This window comes from Onthophagus taurus, chromosome 11 (assembly GCF_036711975.1).
Source record: "Onthophagus taurus isolate NC chromosome 11, IU_Otau_3.0, whole genome shotgun sequence".
NCBI lineage: Eukaryota > Metazoa > Arthropoda > Insecta > Coleoptera > Scarabaeidae > Onthophagus > Onthophagus taurus.
The window spans coordinates 10,193,399-10,215,990 of NC_091976.1; the positions used below are offsets into that span (position 1 = coordinate 10,193,399).

The window sequence follows — 22,592 nt, forward strand, 5'->3', positions numbered from 1 at the left end:
GAAATAAAAGAAGTTCGCCAAGGAAGCTTTTGGTTTAACTTGCAAACCCTCTTCTTCTTCCCAGTAAGAACCCCTTGGTTCGCAACAAATTTTGGTGTCAGGTGTGGGGTTGTGCAACGATTTAATAAAAAAAAAAAAAAATATCGAAGTACAAGCACAGCCAGGAATCTTTTGGTGATCATTTTCCGAGATTAGAAGATAATCATTCTGCTCCGGCGTGATCCACTGCCAATTGATTTCCAAGGAAGAATCGAAGATAAGCAAGTAACCATTGCCGCGAGAAAAGACCACGGGACTCGTAAAAACAACCCGGACGACAACGGCTCCGACGCAACAACTTTGCAATCAACATCGCCGATCAACGCTGGTTCCGACGAAAGTATAATCCAACACGAAACAACAAGGTGAGTCAATCTTTTCTTTTTTTCATTTCATGAGAGTTATTATAACGTTTGATGAACACGCGTTCGAAAGCTAAAGCCGCGTCGAAACCCTCTTCTAGCGCATTAACAGCTTCAGGTAGTAATCAACCCGCAGACGATCCAAACGATCCAGATTTCCATTCTATAACTCCCTCGAAATCTTCAAATCTTGATCCATTAGATATCATGGCGGTACAAGCTGCAGATAGTTTTGACGTTAACACGGCTCTTAAAATTATTCCTGATTTTGATGGAAATCGCGAAAACCTACATAAATTCATAGCTTGTTGTGAAATTGTAAGCACAACAGCCGTTAACCCAAATTCACAGTTAATGCTAGTAAAAATAATTACGACAAAATTGAATGGACCTGCTTATAACGTAGTTAAACATAGAACTTTTTTAACCTGGGCGGATCTTAAGAAGCCCTTCAGGACCAATTTCTAGAAACACGCACTATTGCCCAATTACAGCTAGAATTACTAAGTATCCGACAAAGTAATAATGAAAGTGTACGGGAATTTTCAAATAAAATAGAAAAAATCTTAAACGACTTAGATGATGCTTGCATTGCTAGTCAGGGAGCAGAGTCCGCCGAAATTGTTCATAACCTAAATAAGAAAACTGCATTTCAAGCTTTCACTCAGGGACTAAATTTTAAATATAAAACCCTTATAAAAGCGTCGCGTTTTGAAAACCTAAGTGAAGCAATTGAAGCCGCTGTAGAAGAAGAAAGAATTTCTAATGTAGTAGGTTTTATCGCCCATGATCATAAACAGCCATCAAAGCCTAAATGTAATTATTGCAAGAAAACGGGACATATCGAAAAAAATTGTTTTTCAAAACGTAATACAGTGCCCCATTCAGGCAACAGTGGTATTAATGTTTCTTTCCCATCATTTCCTAAACGAGAAATAAAGACAGAACCGGGCGTTACTGTAATAAATTGCGCATATTGTAAAAAACCTGGACATCATATTCGGCACTGTTTCAAAAAACGACGAGTAGACGAATTCCATAGCAAGCGTCCTCAAATAAATTCATTAGAATCGCAACCTAACGCGGGAAACGCGACAAGCGCGGTCGGTGCCCTGGGCAGCGCCAACCTTGTCAGCGCTTTGCCCCAGCAATAGACGTTCCAATTTCTTTAAATAAAGAAAAACATCCTTATGCAGTTAAATCAGCAAATTCTTTCACTTTAAACCTGTGTGAAATAACTTCATTAGATGAAGTCTCTTTAAAGGTTGATATTTGTAATAGTAATCTTCTTAATTTCTTAGTCGATAGCGGAAGTGAGATAACTCTTTTAAAAAAATGTCATGTTAACGGAAACACTATCTGTTATACAGATTTTAAGGCCGAACTAAAAGGAATTGGAAGTACATCCATTCCCTCCTATGGCATTTGTTTCATTCAAAGGTGCATCCTGTACCTGATTCATTTCCTATTACTAGTGACGGTATCTTGGGAAAAGACTTTCTTTCTAAATATCAAGCAGTTATTGACTACTCAGCAAAACTTTTAAAATTCAATTTTAATAATCATTCTTTTGTACTGAATTTGCATAATTCAAATAAAATCATAATACCTCCTAGAAGCGAGGTCATTACTCGTGTTAAACTAGAGGTTAAACACGACGCTTTATGCTTGGCGCAAGAAATCCAAAGCGGTGTATTTGTACTGAATTGTTTAATAAAATCCACTGACGGTTTTTCGAATATTCCCCTCTTAAATTCAAACGAAGAAGAAGTAAGATTAGAAAATTTGAATCTTAAAACCGAGAATCTTTCTGATTATATCATCTTACAATTAAACGAAATCCCCATTAGTTTTGATAGATTTAATCTACTCCAAAATTCCTTAAAACTTGGACATATCGATAAAAATCATGCAAGTAGCATCTTAGAAATTTGTAAGGAATATCAAGACATCTTTTTGCTTGAAGGCGATAAGTTGCCATACACAACTGCCACCATGCACACAATTCCTACTAGTGACAGTGTTCCCATAAACGTAAAACCGTACAGGTTACCATTTCATCAACAAAATGAAATAAAATCCCAAATTAATGCGATGCTAAAAGACGACATCATAACCGAATCTCAATCTCCGTACAACTCACCTCTTCTTGTTGTACCAAAACAGATTGATAGCAGTGGCATTAACAGATGGCGTGTCGTGGTAGATTTTCGACAACTCAATGACAGATCGATTTCTTCCGTATATCCTCTGCCTAACATTGTCGAAATATTAGATCAACTAGGAAAATCCAAATTTTTTGGTTCCATCGATCTAGCTTCTGGTTACCATCAAATACTAATGTCACCAGAAGATAAACACAAGACCGCTTTCTCGACACCACACGGTCATTTCGAATTTGCCCGTATGCCCTTCGGACTGAAAGGAGCACCCGCTACCTTTCAGAAATTGATGAACCAGGTATTAACCGGTTTGCAAGGTACAAAGTGTTTTGTCTATCTCGACGATATTGTCATATATGGAGAAACGTTGGAGGAACACAATTCGAAATTGATTCAAATCTTTGAGCGTCTTAGGCAGCATAATTTAAAATTGAAGCCGGAAAAATGCGAATTTCTACGGCCTGAGTTATTATATTTAGGTCATATAATCACTGAGCATGGCACGTATCCTGATCCACAAAAAATGTCTGGTATTACCAAATGTGCTACACCTAAAAGTGCGAAAGACGTTAAATCCTTCTTACGACTAGCCGGTTACTATCGCCGTTACATTGAAAACTTCGCAAAAATTGTCCACCCACTTAACGCTTTATTGAAAAAGGACTCAGTATTTAAATGGACTCCTTCTTGTACTGTAGCTTTCGAGGAACTCAAAACTAAACTAACTAGTCCACCTGTTCTTCAATACCCAGATTTCAACCAAAGTTTTATACTTACTACGGACGCAAGTTCTCAAGCTATAGGTGCCGTATTATCACAGGGTGTAATAGGTAAAGATCGTCCTATCGCGTATGCATCCAGAATCCTAAATAAGGCTGAAATGAATTACAGCACAATCGAGCGAGAATTGCTAGCAATTTGCTGGGCAACAAAACATTTTCGAGCGTATCTCATAGGTACACCCTTTACGATCGTACCTGATCATAAACCACTCCTCTGGTTATTTTCTGTAAAGGATCCTGGTAGCCGGTTGATGAAATTTAGGTTAAAGCTGGAAGAGTATGACTACTCGATAGTGCATAAACCAGGAAGTAGCAATACGAACGCTGATGCTTTAAGTAGATTACCTGTAAATGTAGTAACACGTGCACAAGCGCGCAATGACCTTAACTACGAAAATTTTCTGACTGAGTCAACATCTAATTCAATCATAAATGATGACGTCATCGATAGTCATGAAAACTTGGCATCTGCTCCAAAATTGTTTACACGAGTTTACTTTCTAACCAACAGTCATCAATCCATATCCTTACTAAATATACCGAAATCTATTCAAGACAAGTTAACCTCAGATACCGGTTCACACATTATACATTATATCTTCGTGAGAATTGAAGATCCAACTAGTCATGAACATGTATTTTTAGGTATCTTAAATTTATATAAATATCTAAATGATAAAAAAATAAATCATATTGGAATTCAAACTTCAACAGTCTTAAAACCTAAAATTGACGTAATCCGAGCTATGATTAAATTCATCTTTCAAAATTCTCCGATTAAAGTAACAATTTACCATAATCACGTATCCGATATAAGTTCACCGGAACAGAAAGAAACCATCCTTAAAGAGTATCACACAAATCCTCTCGGAGGACATCAAGGGGTCAATAAAACCTACAAAAGAATTAGAAAATTTTACAAGTGGCCTAACATGCTAAAAGAAATAAAACGTTTCATTAAATCATGCGTAAGATGTAACTCAAATAAATCGTTCAGACCCACCAAAATGCCTTTAGAAATTACGAGCACCGCAACTAAACCTTTCGAAAAAGTTTTTATCGATATTGTTGGACCACTAACTCCTTCTGAAAACGGAAATAAATATATTTTAACCTTTGAAGATGATCTAACTAAATTTGCAGAAGCGATTGCAATTCCCAATCAAGAAAGCCACACAATTGCTGAGAAGTTCGTTACCAATATCATTTGTAAATTTGGTACTCCTGAGTATCTATTAACCGATCAAGGTTCAAACTTTTTGAGCGCATTATTTAAAGATGTGTGCAAACTGTTACATATCTCAAAAATACAAACAACTGCCTTCCATCCGCAGTCAAATGGTAGTTTAGAAAGATCTCACAGAAATCTGGTGGAATATCTACGGAATTTTGTTAGGAAAGATCAAACCAATTGGGATTCATGGTTGCCATATGCAATGTTCACTTACAACACTTCGACCCATTCTTCAACTGATTTTACTCCTTTCTCTTTACTATTCGGGCGAGAAGCCGAATTACCGACATCCTTAAAGCGTCATCCTCAACCGTGTTATAATTATGACTGGTACAGTAATGAACTAAAAGCCAGGTTGCAACATTCCCACGAAATAGCTCGACAAAATTTAATTTCGAATAAAATTCAATCCAAAGTCAGATATGACCGTACAACAAATCCTATAAAATTAAAAGAAAGTGACCAAGTCATGCTTCGGAATGGTACGCGTAGAAACAAACTCGATGAAATTTACAAAGGCCCTTACAAACTTGTTAAGGTAAATTCCAACGTAAACAGCACAATACAGATAGGAAGAAAATGTATTAAAGTCCATAACAATAGGTTAAAACCATTCGGTAATGAATAAAACTATTACAACTATTCTTTTTTTCCTTTTGCAGGATGTCACTAATACCACTCCTGTTCTGCTTTCTACTTGCCAAAAGTGCCGTTTCGGAAGATCCTTATGAAGTAATACCTCTAAATTCATCTAGTGGTATTTATTTCGAAACCCTGAAACCGATTGCCTTGTATAATACAGTCTGGAAACTTCATACTGTTATAGATTTCAAGAATTACGTTAGTTTGTACACTTTAGCTAAGTTTAGTATGGAAAGGTTAAACACCATCTGCTTAAACGACACTTCGCACAAGATTTCGCAATGTGAACATTTCAGAAAATTGGTACATTTTGTAGAGCATTCTATTGAATCTCGTAACACACTATTACATGAATTACTAGGGCTTGAAAAAGGGACACGAACAAAGAGAGGCGCATACAATTTTGTAGGTAGCGCGACAAAGCTACTCTTTGGAACTCTTGACGCAGAAGACGGCATTTTTCTTAATAACAAAATACATAAGTTAGAACAAAATCAGGATAATTTAGTCGAATTGGCGCGACAACAAATCTCCACTTTTAATACCGCTATGGATGCATTAAAGAACACCATCATTAATAATAATAAAAACTTTGCATCCCTAGGAGTCAAAACTAAACAGCTGTCCGCATACATAACCAACCTTTCACATGTAGTAAACAATGTTTCATCCCATAACCTTTTTGTAGAACAGTTAACTGAAGCCGTAGTATTATTTGAATTACTAACAAACTACTTATATCATTTCCAAGATAATTTTGTGGAAGTACTCGTTGATGCGCACCGAGGAGTACTTCATCCATTTTTGCTAAGTCCCACTAAATTAATCGAAGAATTCAACATTTAATCCCTAGCGATCTAGCTTTTCCGTTCAATGTAATGAAACATAACTCTCATGATTTGTACAAAACGTTGAGATTGACTGTTTTCGTGCATGACAATACAGTGCAAATGATCGTGCGAGTACCGTTAGTAAATCGCGAGATGTTTCGAATGATAAAAGTGACAAGCGTTCCGACTAACGTGAAAGACAATGTTTTCGTTTATATCGCCCCGACGTCAGAATATTTAGTATTAAGTAATAACAAACAATTGTTTTTCGAAGTAGATAGTAGTTATGTTCGTTCTTATGTAGAATTAAGTCATGATTTAATTTGTAAGCAGCAAACTTCGATCCTTTTTGTTAATACGAATACAAATTGCGCACTTAATATGTTTTTAAATGAAATACTTACTAGTAGTTGCGAGAAGAAATTTATTAAATTAAATAACGCAATATTTGTTAATTTAGAAACTAAAAATTCATGGATGTACGCAACAGCAAATCCGATAACCATACAAATTAAATGCACTCCAAATGATTTTAAACTTACATTATCTCAAACAGGAATTTTAAAAATGAAATCCTTTTGCATAGCATCTACTAGTTCAGTTCTGTTAAATTCTTTCGGCGAAATTGATATCAACTTCTTTAATTTATCTTTTATACCGAAACCAAATTTAAAAAATTTACTTTTCAACGAAACTTTACAGTTTGACAAAATACCAGACCTAAACAATACCTTAGTTACTTATAATTTAGGAAATCTAGACAAGTTTAGTGCTAGTTTACACATTATACGTAAAAGGGAAAAATCCTTGACGAAACACAATATTCATAATTATGCTGTTAATTATACCACAGTGATTTTAATAGTTTTAGTTATATTGATGTTCATTGGGTATTTGTCTTATTTAAAAAGGAAACGTAACAATATAGATCAAAATAAACAGCCTCACTCTGAAACGATTCACGCTAGTGTAAGTAAAGACATTGAAAATCAGGAACCTGAAATTTGTAGCAACCCCAGCTACAAATTTCTTAAATAGGGGGAAGGTGTTATAAACCGACCAATTTATTTTTTAATTAATTTCTTTTCATTTTCTATTTTTTTTACGCTGACGAGCGGTAATACGATATCGCCTAGTCGTACGTGATTGTCCGCTTGTTTTCAAATTGTAAAACAAAATGTAAGTTGTTCCCAACGGAAAAACATGAAATAAAAGAAGTTCGTCAAGGAAGCTTTTGGTTTAACTTGCAAACCCTCTTCTTCTTCCCAGTAAGAACCCCTTGGTTCGCAACATACTACACAAACCGTTGAAACGGACCGCGAACTCACGAAGATTTTTACTCGCGAACACGTTGTAGTTATCCTACTGACTGCGCCAGCTAAAATACTAAGATCAGAATTTTGTTTTTAAAAAAGTTTATTTTATTTAAAACTAAGTTTATAAAAGTTTAAAGTTGAAATTTTATATTTTATAATTGTAAATTAACTTGTTTTTCTTAAATCTAAGTTTCGAATTTTACAAAGTGCGGCGACGTCGCGATGATAGCTTAGTTTCCCCTTTCGTAATTGCGCTTTGGATTATATACTTTCGGAAATGCTTATTCAGCATTTACTCTTGGAGGGCATCTATAACTCGCGGAAATAAATTCGCGCTGATTGATTTAACTCTCACTATAAAATCGCATTGAGTACTTCATGAACAATGAGGGTTAGGGTTTTATTCAATTTCATCAGGCAGTCAAAATGATGTTAGCCTCAATCTTATACGATAACGCGTTATCGAGATATCACTACTTCACATAAAGTAGTTTTTTTTTAAATGGGTCAGAAAAATCAAAAAGTAAAAACACTGGCATGTTTAGTACACTTTAGGCAGTGTGTGGTCGAAACTTAGATTTTTTTCGATGAACCGTTCCCCTGTAAAAAAATCGCAAAGTCGAGCTTCTTCTCCGATCGTCCGAAATCGCGTACATTTTTTCATTATACCTGTGACAATTACTATACGAGTGGGAGAAAAAATTTGAAATTACCACATATTATAAAGAACTAAATTTCGCGTCCAACAAAGGTGGTCTCCATTTTCTCTACGGAGTAGTTTTTTTGTTATTCGTGTTCAAAGTGAGGGTCAAAAACTTTTGAATCCGATAATAAATATCTTCCTCATTGGTCAAATTGTCAACTTCGTGTGAAACATAACTAATATCAATTACTTCACTTCCATTGACCCTATTCTAAAGTCGCATATATATCTTGAGTCACAATATTGCGATGTACTAACTTTTCCACACCTATTACAAAAGTTATAATACACTGTTAGAAATAATTCACGAGTACACTCTGTATAATCCGAACGCGTGTGTCTAGCGCAATAAAATTTGGTATGGAAGTAGTACTAAAGTAGTGTAACTTACTCTCACATGGAGAGCGGCACAACTCTTTTGGAAGGAGAAACATCAATAGCGAGAGTATTGCTCCGCAAATATTATGGATTTATCTTCACGCGTTCAGATTATATAGGGTGTGCTCGTGAATTATTTCCAACAGTGTATATTAGAATATTTAAATTTTTCAATTTAATAAAAATCAATTTCTTATTAACCCATTTAGGACCATAGTTGCGTTAACGCCACACGTTCACAAAATGATTTTTTTTAATATTTAAAAGCATTGATTTTTGATCAGAAAAACACTATTTGTTTAAGAAGGATTTGAGCACACCTATGCAATTTTTTATCATAGATAATTCCACTTTTACGCGTAAATATAAATTAACAAAAATGGTGAAATTTTTAGCATGGTAATATGAATTTAAAAACATTGTTAAAAGGAACTCTTATTATATTGTTTTTTGAATCCTGAATGTTTTTCATATACAGCATACTTCACAGAACAAGAATGTGAAGGAATAGCTAATTATTTTTACAAAATCTAGTTTCCAAGTGACTTTGAAGTTGAACGTTGCAATAACGCAACATTGGGACCTAGCCACTACCAGAAGATATACATATGAATTGCATTCGTAAACTTGTTTGAAGTTGTTTTTGTGACTGCAAATAGTTGGTTAGGGTGGCATTGAGAGAATTGCTATCTGTAATAGAAAGAATATAATATATATTCGACGAGCCGGGTTTCATTTACGTTTTTATTCACAAATTACGACAAAATTGAGAATATTATTGCTAATAACAAATAAAGCATTTGTTTAGGTTAGGACGTCTGAATAACACCACTCGTTTAGCGTGACTGCGTTTATTATAAACTCTCGTTGTGCTCTCACATGCATGCACATTGGGTTGCATACATGCTACATCCCCTTTTCTTTATAAGGTACAAATATTTTATCTTAAACGCTATACAATTTATAAAATAAAACAATTATTGTTTACAAATTTTCTGCTTAACCTACTATAAAGTCTTCATATCTTTTTGGTAACTTTTTGATTCTTTTCCCTCTACCAAGTTCACCTAAGTCTTGAATTTCCTCTTTCACTTCCTGTTTAATAACTTCCTCGTTTGGTAATTTCATTAAATGTTTTCTATTTCTTCTTATGTCTCCCTTTTCTGTCTCCACCATGTACGATCTCGGTTCCATTGTTTTCTCCTTTACCACTCCTTCCCTTTTCATATTCGTTATCCAAACTCTTTCTCCCACTTTTAGTGGTTCATTCGATTTAACTCTATGTCTCCGATTGTACTGTTTCCTCTGTTTCTCTTTTTCGATTTCAAATTTCTGTTTTACTTCATTATGATTTGGTGATTTCGGTTTTAATTTTGATTCTAATATTGGTAGACAGTCCCGTAATTTCCTTCCAAATAATAATTCTGCTGGTGATTGACCGCACTTTAGTGGTGAGTTTCTATAAATTAACAAAGCCATGTGTGGGTCTTCATTTAAACGAAAAACTTTCTTTACTATTTTAACAGCACTTTCGGCTTGCCCATTTGACTGTTGGTATTCGGGGCTACTGGTTGTCCATTCGAATCCGTACTCCTTTGTAAACTGTCGAAACTCGTAGCTGTCAAATTGTCTTCCGTTATCCGTTCGTACCTGGATAGGAATACCGTGATGGGACATAATATCCTTGAAACAAGTGATTACAGTCTTGCTAGTCATATTCTTGAGTTTTCTTACTTCAGGGTATTTTGAATAGTAATCTTGTACTACAAGGTAGTTTCTGTTTTTAAATGTGGCTATATCTGCACCCAAAATTTCCCACGGTCTTTTAGGTATTGTACTTGTTATCATTGGTTCTGTATTTGGATTTTTATCTTTTTGACAAATTTCGCAATTTTGAATGATTTCGATTATATGACTTCTGATTCCTGGCCACCATATCGTCTCTCTGGCTCTTCCTAAGCATTTATTAATTCCTTGATGTCCTTTATGAATAGCTTCCAAAGTTTTTCTTCTCAATGTTTTTGGGATTATTATTCGATCTTCGTATACTAACAAATTTTTTTCAATTTTTAATTTATTTGCGTATTTATGGTAACGTTTTAGCTGTTCTGGAATTTTATTTATTTTTGGCCAGCCCTTGGTAATGTATACTTTAAGTTGTTGAAAGTCTTGTTCTTCATCTTGTTTCTGTTTTAAGTATTTTTCGTCCATTATTTGAGATGAAATTTCTTTGATTATTGCGTTGACATATACATCTATTTCAGGTTCTTGTTGTAGGCAGTCAATGTCGACTTCTGGTTGATAAGTTGGGGCCCTTGATAAAGCGTCTGGAATGTAAAATTCTTTGCCTGAAACATATTCAATATTATAATTAAACTTAGACAATCTCATCCTGAACCGTTGTAAGCGGTTTGATAATTTGTTAATTTCTTTTGTTGCCAAGATTACGGTTAGTGGTTTGTGGTCCGTTCGGATTTGGAATTTAGCACCCAGTAGATACTGCTCTAATCTTTCACAAGCCCATGTTACTGCAAAAGCTTCTTTTTCTATTTGTGCGTATCTCTTCTCCGTGTCGTTCAATGATTTCGAACAAAAGTATACGGGTTGCCACACGTCCTTGGACTGTTCCTGTTCCAGCACCCCACCCAAGCCGTACGATGACGCATCGGCTGAGACTCTTGTCTTTTTCTTGATTGAAAATTTAGCTAACACTTTAGGAGATGCTATTTCATCTTTCAGATTTTTGAAATCTTTTTCATGTTGTTCGTTCCATGAAAATTGTCTATCATTCTTCAGTAATTCTCGTATTGATGTGGTTTTCTCTGCTAGATTTGGTATAAATCTGGACATGTAGTTAACCATTCCCAAAAATGTTCTCACTTCGGTCGTCGTTTTCGGGTTTGGATATTCTTTTATAGCTTTTACACTTTTCGGGTCTGCTCTGATTCCATTTTCGTCCACCAAATATCCTAGATATGTTGTTTCCTTCGTCATGATTTCGCATTTGTTTTTGTTTAAGGTCAATCCTTTTTCTCTCAAAGTTTTCAAAACTTTTCTCAACGTTTTATCGTGTTCTTCGGTTGATTTTGCAACAATTAAGATGTCGTCAGCGTGTGCAATAATATTGTCGGATCTTATTTCTTTCACTATGTCGTTTATCGTTTTTTGGAATATTTCTGGAGCTGAACTAATTCCAAACGGTATTCGTTTGTATCTAAACCGCCCGAATGGTGTAATGAATGTAGTATATTTTCTTGAACTTCTTTTCAATTTCAATTGCCAGAATCCTCTGGAAAAATCTAGTTTGGTGAAAATGTTCCCTTCTTGAAGTTTGCTTAATGTTTCGTCCACTGACGGTAGCTGATATAACTCTCTTTTTACGCTTTTATTTAATTCGGTGAAGTCGGCGCAAATTCTTACTTTATCTTTATTTTGTGCAATTACCATCGGAGCGCACCACTCTGATGGTTTTTCTACTTTTTCTATTATGTCGTCTTTTTCCATTTTATATATTTGTTTTTCTACTTCTTTCATCAAATGAATTGGCACTCTACGTGGCACTGTTATTGTGTACGGTTGTGCGTTATCTTTTAAATTTATTTCATATGTAAAATTTTTGAGTAAACCGATACCCTTGAAAACTTCTGGGTACTTTTCTGTTATTTCTTTTTTATATTTGTCATTAGATTTTATTACATCGATTTTTCCTATTTTTATTTGATCATTTTTCCATAAGCTATTTTTAATTTTTCTAACGTTGGTCGTCCCAACAGATTTTCGTTCGTGTTTGCTACAAAACACTTGATTGTTTCATTTTCGGTTTTCCATTTAATAGGTAGTGTTATTTTTCCGTAAACTTTCAATTGATTATTTTCATTTCCCGGTCCTACCAATTTTATTTTTGTTGGTTTTAATTCTAATTGTTCTTTAAAATTATTTTTAAATTTTTATAACTTAATATCGATTCGTCTGCACCCGTGTCGATTTTAAATAATACTGGTATTTTATTTATTTCTAGTGATAATTCCCACGGTTCGCATTTTTCGACTTTATTTATTTTTACGATTCTTTGAAGTTCGTATTTTTTCGATTCATCGCTTGAACTATTTTCACTTTCTGTTTCTTTATTTTTAGCTACCGATTTTACCTGTTTTGTTCTTTTAGTCCTACATTCTTTTGCGAAATGACCCTTAAATTTACATTTCTTACAAGTTTGATTGAATGCCGGGCATTCCCCGTTTGTTTTTACGTGTTTTGTTACGTCCCCGCATCTGTAGCATTTTTTTTCGCGATATGCGTTTTTATAGTTCTTGGCGCCGCTGCCATCGGACTGGTTTGTTTGTTTCCAATTCGATTTTGTTCGAAGCCGGTCTACTTGGAGCCGCCCGTCTCGACGTCTGTCCTCGCGCAATTCCGAGTTTTCGTCTTTTACTCTTTCGTCTTGCGTAATTTTATCAATTGCTTTTTGTAATGTTAAAGATTCGTCCAATTGGAGATTTTCTGATAATTTATGGTTTTTAATACCGACTACTAATTTATCGCGTAGAAGTTCGCTTTCTAGTTGATCGTATTTACATGATTTTGCTAGATTCGTTAATTCACGGATATATTCCTCCGCTGTTTCGCCCTCGCGTTGGTTTCGGTTGTTAAATTTCGCCCTTGCATAGATTAGATTATGAGTTTTTGTAAATTTCTCATCTAGAAACTCTTTTAATTCATTATATGTTTCAAAACTTTCTTCCGTTTTAAGGTTTGTTTGTAAAAATCGCGTGATTTCTGCTCCTAAATGGAGGCATAACGAATTTATTTGAATTGTTTCGCTTCGCTTATCTAAGTTTGTCGCGACGCGGTATCTTTCGTAGTGTTTAATCCATACTTGCCATTCATCTTTTATGAAACTGAATTTCTCTGGTACCGGAATGAAATTCGTAACCATGCTTGTCTCCGGCGTTTCTTCTTTTTTCTTTTGTTCTAGAGTTTTCATTTTCTCGTGTAGCTTTTTAATTTCTTCTTTCAACGCTTCCATTTTAAGAATTCTTCTTTTACTCTTCCGAATTTAATCAGATCACTTTTTCTTTTTACTTTCTGAATTTAATCAGATCACACGTGGTTTTAACCTGACACCATGTTTAGGTTAGGACGTCTGAATAACACCACTCGTTTAGCGTGACTGCGTTTATTATAAACTCTCGTTGTGCTCTCACATGCATGCACATTGGGTTGCATACATGCTACAGCATTTAAATACATATTTTATTGAATTTAGGTAAAGAGAAGAAAACGATTGTTTACGCAAATATAATTGTTCATACCTTTTTGATCTTTCCAAAGTAATGCTTAAAAAAAAGTTCACTATGTACATATAATATGTAATTATCAAATTATATCTCAGGATTAAAAGCAGGTTCTGGTAACACTGTCCAGACAAACACGTGCACAACTTAAAGTGAAATGTTCTCAAAATTATCTGGATTTACTGATTATAAGAACAAATTCTGTTAAGGTTTTAAAAACTCGTGAAAAATTAAATGAATTAGGGCACTTGTAATCCTAACCTCAAAATTTTATAGTGAACTTATCAAGAAAACTGATTGTATTGAAGGTAAGAAAAGTTTTTTAAAATTTTTGAATCAACAAAACAATAAATTATTAAAAAAAAATAACTTAGCCAGTTTGTTTTTATGAAAACTTCGGAGGTCAAACTCATGATACACCCTATATAATCTGAACGCGTGAAGATAAATCCATAATATTTGCAGAGCATAAATGTTCACTGTAGACGAGTTTATGCAGCATGTTTTGAGTTTTTCTGCCGCGGCATTGTTGACTGAGCCGCCCATCCAAGTGGAACATTCCGTCGCTATGGTAACCGAAGTGGGTTGGAGATACCGTTTTTTTTAGTGTGGTGTAACGGACTAGTTTGTTGTCGTACTCTGTGCGCAATGGAAGGGCGATCGCGTTACTTAAGGGTGCGTTAAACAATGTCATTATAAATACCGAAATAGGACCTGACCAATTTTTTACTTTTGGGCCGTTAGATTGCAATTGAAGTAATAATTTTACTATGTAGCCAAAATATACATATAAGATTTTGGCCTAAATGTCACCAATGCGAGGGTTTTTTTATTGTTTTAACAGATAAAAATTAACGAACTTGGTTGAAATTTCTACGAATTTATACTTTCAAATAATATTATTATAAAATAAACCAGTGGTCAAATCACAATGAAAATAAGCAAAGTCCAAGCAGACCACTTGTAAGAAAATCTCCTATGAGAAAAATCACAACATATATACTTTAATTGGCAGAAATGTAAAAAATGCGTAATTACATGTAAATGAATAAAATAATTGGATAAATTGGAAACGCTTTTATCGGTATGTAATAAAAATTCAGCGAAAAGTTCAGCTATCTTTTGATAGATGGCGCTCTATTTTTTAACGCCCCAGTTTGATTTAATTTTAACGATGAATCTAATTTTCTAAAATAACGATTTACTCGCAATAAATGACCCGTTAAGTTGAGTTCAACTTAGTGTAAGTGCTTGGTTTTTATCCTATTTTCCTATTTTTATAAATAAAAGCCTTTATTTGTTAGTCATACTTACATTCACGTTTAATATAATAAAAAATTAGTTATTCTCTCAACAAATCATAAAAAAGTAAACACGTTTAGTTATTTTTCTCAATTTATTTTACTTATTTTTAAAGAGAAACCTATCGAGTTTGGACTCATTTTAAAGGATTTTCAATAACACATTTCTATATCACTGTGGTGACACTACATTAGAATACCTAACAAAAAAAAGTTGACATTTCTCTCTTCTTTTTGCAAGTTATGTACGGACGTTTGATACGGTGCGGTTGATTATCTCGGGAAGCATGTGAGATTTATAAAAAGAAATCAGTTTTGCCAATATGTTACTTTCCCATATGTTTTCATCGCATTCAATAATTTCCACAAAGAGTGGTTCTTTATCGTTAATATATATAATGAAATAGCATCGTTTCTTTCCACATATGTTTAATTGCTCTCGTATCTATCTAAAAGAGACCCTCAGGTCAGCTGAGGTTATAATTTTACACATCATTACCTGATATAAATAATTGTGGTTTCTTTTCAAACGCATACCATTATCCACAATTTCAAGGCACATATCTTTTTTGTTTATCACGGCTTCTTCTAAAGATTGCCCTGCCTTATGTACGCCATATAGACATTTAGTTTCTATGATGCATTCACTTCCCACGAGACCTATAATAATAACATCAGTATAAGTTACATTAAACAGTTACTGGAGGTCTGTGTAATTAACCATCAGGAGAAGCTCCAAGAAATCCATATTTCAAATCTATAAACAAACCAGCAGGAGAAACAACTAAATCGTATTCCCTTTCAAAACGTCTATGTTCCACCGATTCTTTTTCAGTACCGTATGACATTGCTGGGCTTCTAAATTTACGGCAAGAAAGTAAACGATTTAACAAACATCGTGGACTGGTTGTAGCTCGTCTCTTCACAACAAGACCAAATTTGATGCTGTTAACCGTTTACGTTCCGTAGTGGTGTTCGCTATTTGGTCACGTTGATCTTTTGTTACCTATAGTATATATGTTACAGTCAAAGTAATGAATCCAGATATTATATATACTATCCAGCCATTATTTATAATGTCTACTCAATTTAGACAAAGTGATAAAGACACAGATTAATCACATTAACTGGCAATTTTATATGATATCTTCGAAGAATTGGATAAAGTAATAAAACAAGTCGGTATATATGTTATACTATTATTTAAATAGTAATACAAAGTAAATTTAAAGCTCACTAGTCATAAAACAAAATAATAAAAAAGAACAGAGAATAATACAAGTATTTGGTATCACTCTATAAAGACTAAAAAAATAAAATATTTAAATTCAACTCACATGAATTATGTAACTACAATAATAATAATATTTAAAAACAACTGAGTCATAATTATTATTTATTCTTACAAGTAAGGCTCTTGTGACATTTTGAGTTACACATGAGGCTTGACTTTTTACATTTACACCTATTAGAAACGCATTCTCCAGTACAGTTACAATGCTGAAATCCTTGGCCGCCAAGATGTGACTCTTTTTTTGCACATTCTCTGATGTTAACTTCGTGTTGGGGAACGATATCAATTGTAATAAACGTTTCTTTGCAGACAGTGAACTGATTTCTTGCGTAAAGTTGATTTAGAATCCCATGCTTAGTTCCTAATTTATACATTCCTTCTGTCTCCTGAGAAATTATAACAGCCATAATGTTAGGATGTTAGGATGCACGGATTAGATTTATATTCCTCTATGAAGTTGATCATGAAATCTTTTGACCAATATCGCGTATCAGTCATAATAAGTTATTTTTATGTCAAATACTTGCAAAACAAACCCACACTTTAGACCGCGTGAAAGTATTTTTCAAAAGAGACAAAACGCCGCGATAAAACCGTCCCGAACTCGACTGCTGTATTACGCGAAGACTATCTTTGTAAAAGATATGTGGTTATCCTTATATTATTGTGGTGGTACAAATAAAATCAAATATTTTTATGAATTTACTTATACAATTTGGTATTGTTCGACAAAAACTACAGTAATTACTTTTAAAATTTGAATTACCAAAAATTAAAAAATATGTTTCATGTACAGTAGGAAAAAGTTCACAAAACGCAAAATAGTATTTTGAAGTTAGTGTAAAAAAAGATGTTCACACTCGTAACAGAGTTTTGCACGGTGCTCCAAACAATATGGTTTTCCGCAAGCAGAGCACGCAAACTTTGTTTTCCTATCATTTCCTGTATCACAAAAGGCACATCGAACCCTTTTATCTAAATTAGTGTTAACACTTTGCTTACATTTAACACGTAATGTTTTTTGCAATGTCGTCACTTGCATTCGCTCCTGTAAATGAGGTTTTATTAAAGCCATTCCTAATTATTTAAAAAGAATTTTCTATTATGACATCGCTTTGTTTTCCAATATGGGTTTGCAAGAGAGAACAAAACTAAAGCATTTACTCCACTGATATCAATAATATTGAACCAAAATCTTAAAGGCCATCGTCTGGTTTTACGGGGAGTAGTGTATGAATGGCACAGTTGGTCAAACGTGTCTGTTCCCCCTTTAGTTTCATTGTACGTATGTATCAGATTTGGCTTTCCGGTATCGGGGTTAATCGATGCATCGGGTTTTAGTGTTGACAATAATAATACATTTTTGTTTTTTTTGGTGTATAGGACACAAGCGTTTTCTTTCTATCAAATGCAAATAATGATGTGCCTACTCCCTTTTTATTGATAAATTTAGGGGGTATTTCTTTCTTGTTTCTTCTTAACGTTCCAAGGATTGTTAACTGATATTCGTTATACATTATATCTGCTAATGGTATTGACGTAAACCAATTATCAAATGTTATATTCCGAGAAGTTCCTTTAATAGGTTCTGAAAGCTTTCGGACATAATAAGTAGGTACCGAATCATTTTCTGGGTTTACTTTTCCGATATAGGGAATTGAATTTACCATATAATACGTTTTGGAATCATTCATCATTAATATTTTAATACCATACTTATCTGGTTTACTAGCCATATAAATACGGAACGGACACTTTCCACGTAATGCAACAAGTTGCTCGTCAATGGTACAGTATTCATATGGCGTATAGAATGCTAAACAATTGTTCACAAAGATATCCCATAATTCTCGTATAGGGGCGAGTTTGTCAATCAACCTTCTTTCAATTCTAGTTTCTTTGCAATCGAACCTAAGGCACGAAGCCAAAAAATTAAATCGTTGTTGTGACATTGTTGCACGAAATATTCCATTTCCAGACCTATACACCTATACAGACCAGACCTCATCCAAATTGGAATTGGATATGCGTAATGCACCTGCAAGGTACAATAACCCAATGAAAGCTTTTATTTCTGTGTTAGTGGTTGGTTTCGTGTAGCTTTGTACGTTAACAGCAATATTTTTTTGTGCAATTTCTTCATTTGTATGAAAAACAGTTATATTCATCATATGATCGTTGAATAACAAACTCCAAGCTTGTAGAGCAGTTTGAACCGTTCTGGCCTCTTCTTTGGGTCCCGATAAATGCATTACAATATTTTCTCGCGTAGGGCGACCACGAGCCTCCGTAATTTTCGTCGTCCATCGATGTCCATTTTTTCCTAGCAAAGTATCTTTTTCTCTGCTTATTTCTTCATTCTCACTTTCCTCACTCTCACTCTCAGATTGTTCTTCAATAAAATCTTCATCGGATTCATCATCTCCAAAAAAATCTTGAAGTTCTTCGGTTTCATTCTCATTATCCCAAATACGTTGCGCCTCAATTTCCAATTCACGTTGGGTTAGTGGCCTACGATTTTCCGAACTACAAGAAGCCATTGCACTGAAAATTAAATTTGCTATAAAGAATAAATACTATACGTAAACTTCACACTTGGGTCTGACATACCCATAGATATGTTCTCCAAATTCTCACAGCTTAAGAAAGTATTGTAACCTAAAAATTAATGCGCGTCCCACCTTGGCACTCGAAGAACTAAATTTACATTTGGGTGGTATTGTACAAACGTACAATGTGCGTGCGTTTGCGCAATTGATAATAAGCTCGGGTCTCTGAGACCCAGTGTGCTGTTCTAGGGTTAAATCATTGGTTAAATTGACGATTATTTTACAATTTTGAGGTTATTTCTTTTTTTTCAACTTTGATGTTTTAAATTGACTCGTTGGCCTCGCGGAGATTTATTTTTTTTCTATCAACCGACGTTAATTCGTTGCCGGTCAGACGACGACTGTCCTCACAGAACAGACACAGAATAACCAGAAATGTCACTGACGTCGATTCCTTTGCTGTTGGCGGCACCTCGTTTTGTAACCCCGATTAAAAGCCGCCATCTTGCTGAGAGTCGGCAGACCCGTATTAGCACAGAATCACAGATCTTACTGTGAGTTACCAGATCCGTATTAGCACAAAATAACTTTAAAACGAAAATAATATTTATTTAAAACAAAAAATTCATGTAGGAATTTTAGAAGAAAAAATAAGGTAATTTAGATAAACAAATTTTTGCAATCATAAATATATTTATAAATGAAATATTAAAATTTTACACAATGATATTGAATAAATTACAAAATATTCTCGTAATTTAAAAACATGATTAATACAAAAGACAAAATGGATTTACGGTCGACAATTAAACAAAGATTAAGAGACTTAAAAGACGAAATAAATTTACAATAGACAACGACTTAAAATGAATAAATGGGTAACATAATGGATAGCGTCAGATGCAAATCCCTGGGTTGACCCCTCGGAAGGATAAACACCTACCTTTAATGAGACTTAAAAGACGAAATAGATTTGCAACAGACAAAGACTTACAATGAACAAATTAGCAACATAATTTTCAATGAAATACAACAATAATTGAGAGAAACTTAAAAGACGAAATAGATTTGCAATAGACAAAAACTTGAAATGAAGAAATGAACAACATAATTTTAAATTGATTACAACAATAATTGAGAGAAACTTAAAAGACGAAATAAATTTACAATAGACTAAGACTTAAAATGAACAACTGAGCAACATAATTTTAAATTAATTACAACAATAATTGAGAGAGAGACTTAAAAGACGAAATAAATTTACAATAGACAACGGCTTAAAATGAATAAATGGGCAACATAATGGATGGCGTCAGATGCAAATCCCAGGGTCGACCCCTCCTCGGAAGGATAAACACCTACCTTTAATGAGACTTAAAAGACGAAATAGATTTACAATAGACAAAAACTTAAAATGAATAACTGAGCAACATAATTTTAAATTAATTACAACAATAATTGAGAGAGACTGAAAAGACGAAATAGATTTGCAATAGACAAAACCTTGAAATGAACAACTGAGTAACATAATTTTAAATTGATTATAACAATAATTGAGAGAGACTTAAAGGACGAAATAGATTTGCTATAGACAAAAACTTGAAATGAACAACTGAGCGAGCAACATAATTTTAAATTGATTATAACAATAATTGAGAGAGACTTAAAGGACGAAATAGATTTGCAATAGACAAAAACTTGAAATGAACAACTGAGCAACATAATTTTAAATTGATTATAACAATAATTAAGAGAGACTTAAAGGACGAAATAGATTTGCAATAGACAAAAACTTGAAATGAACAACTGAGCGAGCAACATAATTTTAAATTGATTATAACAATAATTGAGAGAGACTTAAAGGACGAAATAGATTTACAATAGACAAAAACTTAAATTGAACAAAGGAGCAAAATAATGTATGGCGTCAGATGCAAATCCCCGGGTCGATCCCTCGGAAGGATAAACACCTACCTTTAGCGAGACTTAAAAGACTAAAATAAATAGACTAAATTATTCCAAGATTTCTTAAAATAATTAATTTAACATTTTGGTTACATCTAGGGAGTTTAAAATTCCTGTTATGGAATTTCAATGTGTAAAATAATCTTAATCTAACAAATAATTTTAAAAGATATTCTAACGGAAACTGTGTACATACAAATGAATGATCAACATTTCTTAAATTTTCTAAAAACAATTTACAAATGCCCCTTTTACATAACAATATTGAGTATGTATCATAAAATGATTCTTCCAATCTAAAAATGTAGTTCAAAAATGTATTATTAGGCACAGTTAAGCTACCAAACAGATTGTCTGTAGAGAACGATTTAAAATGAATAAATAAATTGTTTGTCTCTAAATTACTATCTAATAACATTCTCTGACACGTGTCACAATTGTGCACACTTAACACCTTTTTACTTAAATAACCACATACATACGTAAATCCATTTTGTGTTGGTAGATCTTGGGTCCTGTAATCTGTGTCAATCCGAATACCGTCACATGGTAAAATTTCTGGAGTTTCTGCAAACGTGTTAATGTCAGTAATATTCATTTCTTTAATTTTAACAAGAAATGTTGCGAAATCATCTGAGCAATTCTCATTACCAGCGTGAAAATACTTTTTACAAAATAATTTACAGAATGCTCTCTCAAATTGTATTGGTGTTGGATTGACACAATTGCCGCCTTGCGTCCGAATTTGGCCAAAAAAGTTTTCAAGACAGTCTTGATTTATATATCTAGTTGCAATGCTCTCATGTGAATTCTTCAACAAACTCCATAATTTTTGTATTCCTTGAATAGTTACCTGCCAACAATTTAAAAATTTGATGGAGTTCGTTACATCATTACCAGTAGAATTGACAATTTTTATGTTTTTAATAAAAGCCTTCATTTTGTTTAAAAAGTCGTCTTCTTCTCCTTTATACGTTTTACAATTTAAAATATCAAACAGTTTATTGAATTTTTCAATTACTTCAATGGTCCCAATGCGTTCGTTCGAAATTACATCTAAAGATACATAAATCTCTAAACCACTTGCGACTGTGTTGTAGTTATGCAATAGTTATGCACTTGAATAAAATTGCTTCCCATATCAGTCACAATACATCTTACTTATAGGCCTACGTTCGTCAAATTATTGACACATTCTTGGATTGTCTCTTGAAGGAACGTTGCTGTGCATATGATCTTTTAAAAAAATATCCTAGGGGCAGTTTCCAGTTGATATGAATACCTCGTATCATGAAGACATTAGCGTTACGTGCTGAATAATTTTCTCTATTATTATTTCCTAAATCTACTACCCCGACAATCTCATCTCTACCAATATGATAAAATAAATTTTCTTTAAGCGACATTTCGTCAATACATAACACACAGTCTTTGTCTACATTTGACATGGAAGCAACTTTAAGTTGTAAGGCGTTATAAAGTTCTACATTATTTAGTCCAGGCAAAAATTTTAATTGTTCGGTAAATCTTCTTAAAGTTCTTGTTGAAGGCAAATAAAATAAGGTTTGTAAAAATTTATATGAGCGGGGCCCCAAAAAATATAATTGCATGCTAAACTCTTTGTATTTGGACAATCTCGCCTGGACCTTCACAAACTTGGCCAAGTGTTCTGGTAAAAATTGATCACAACAGTTGTCAAATTTTTCCATCGTGCACGATTTGTCCGTAGCTTCCGAGAGCA

General features: G+C 33.8%; 1 protein-coding gene across 1 annotated transcript; it reads left to right on the forward strand.

Moving 5' to 3' along the window:
- Nucleotides 1-183: 183 nt before the first annotated feature.
- On the forward strand, nucleotides 184-7,337 carry LOC139432157 (uncharacterized). The gene is made up of 2 exons (XM_071200527.1): nucleotides 184-404; nucleotides 5,242-7,337. The coding sequence occupies exon 2, from the start codon at nucleotides 6,100-6,102 to the stop codon at nucleotides 7,087-7,089; it is 990 nt and encodes a 329-aa protein (XP_071056628.1). The 5' UTR covers nucleotides 184-404; nucleotides 5,242-6,099; the 3' UTR covers nucleotides 7,090-7,337.
- The last annotated feature ends 15,255 nt before the right edge of the window (nucleotides 7,338-22,592 follow it).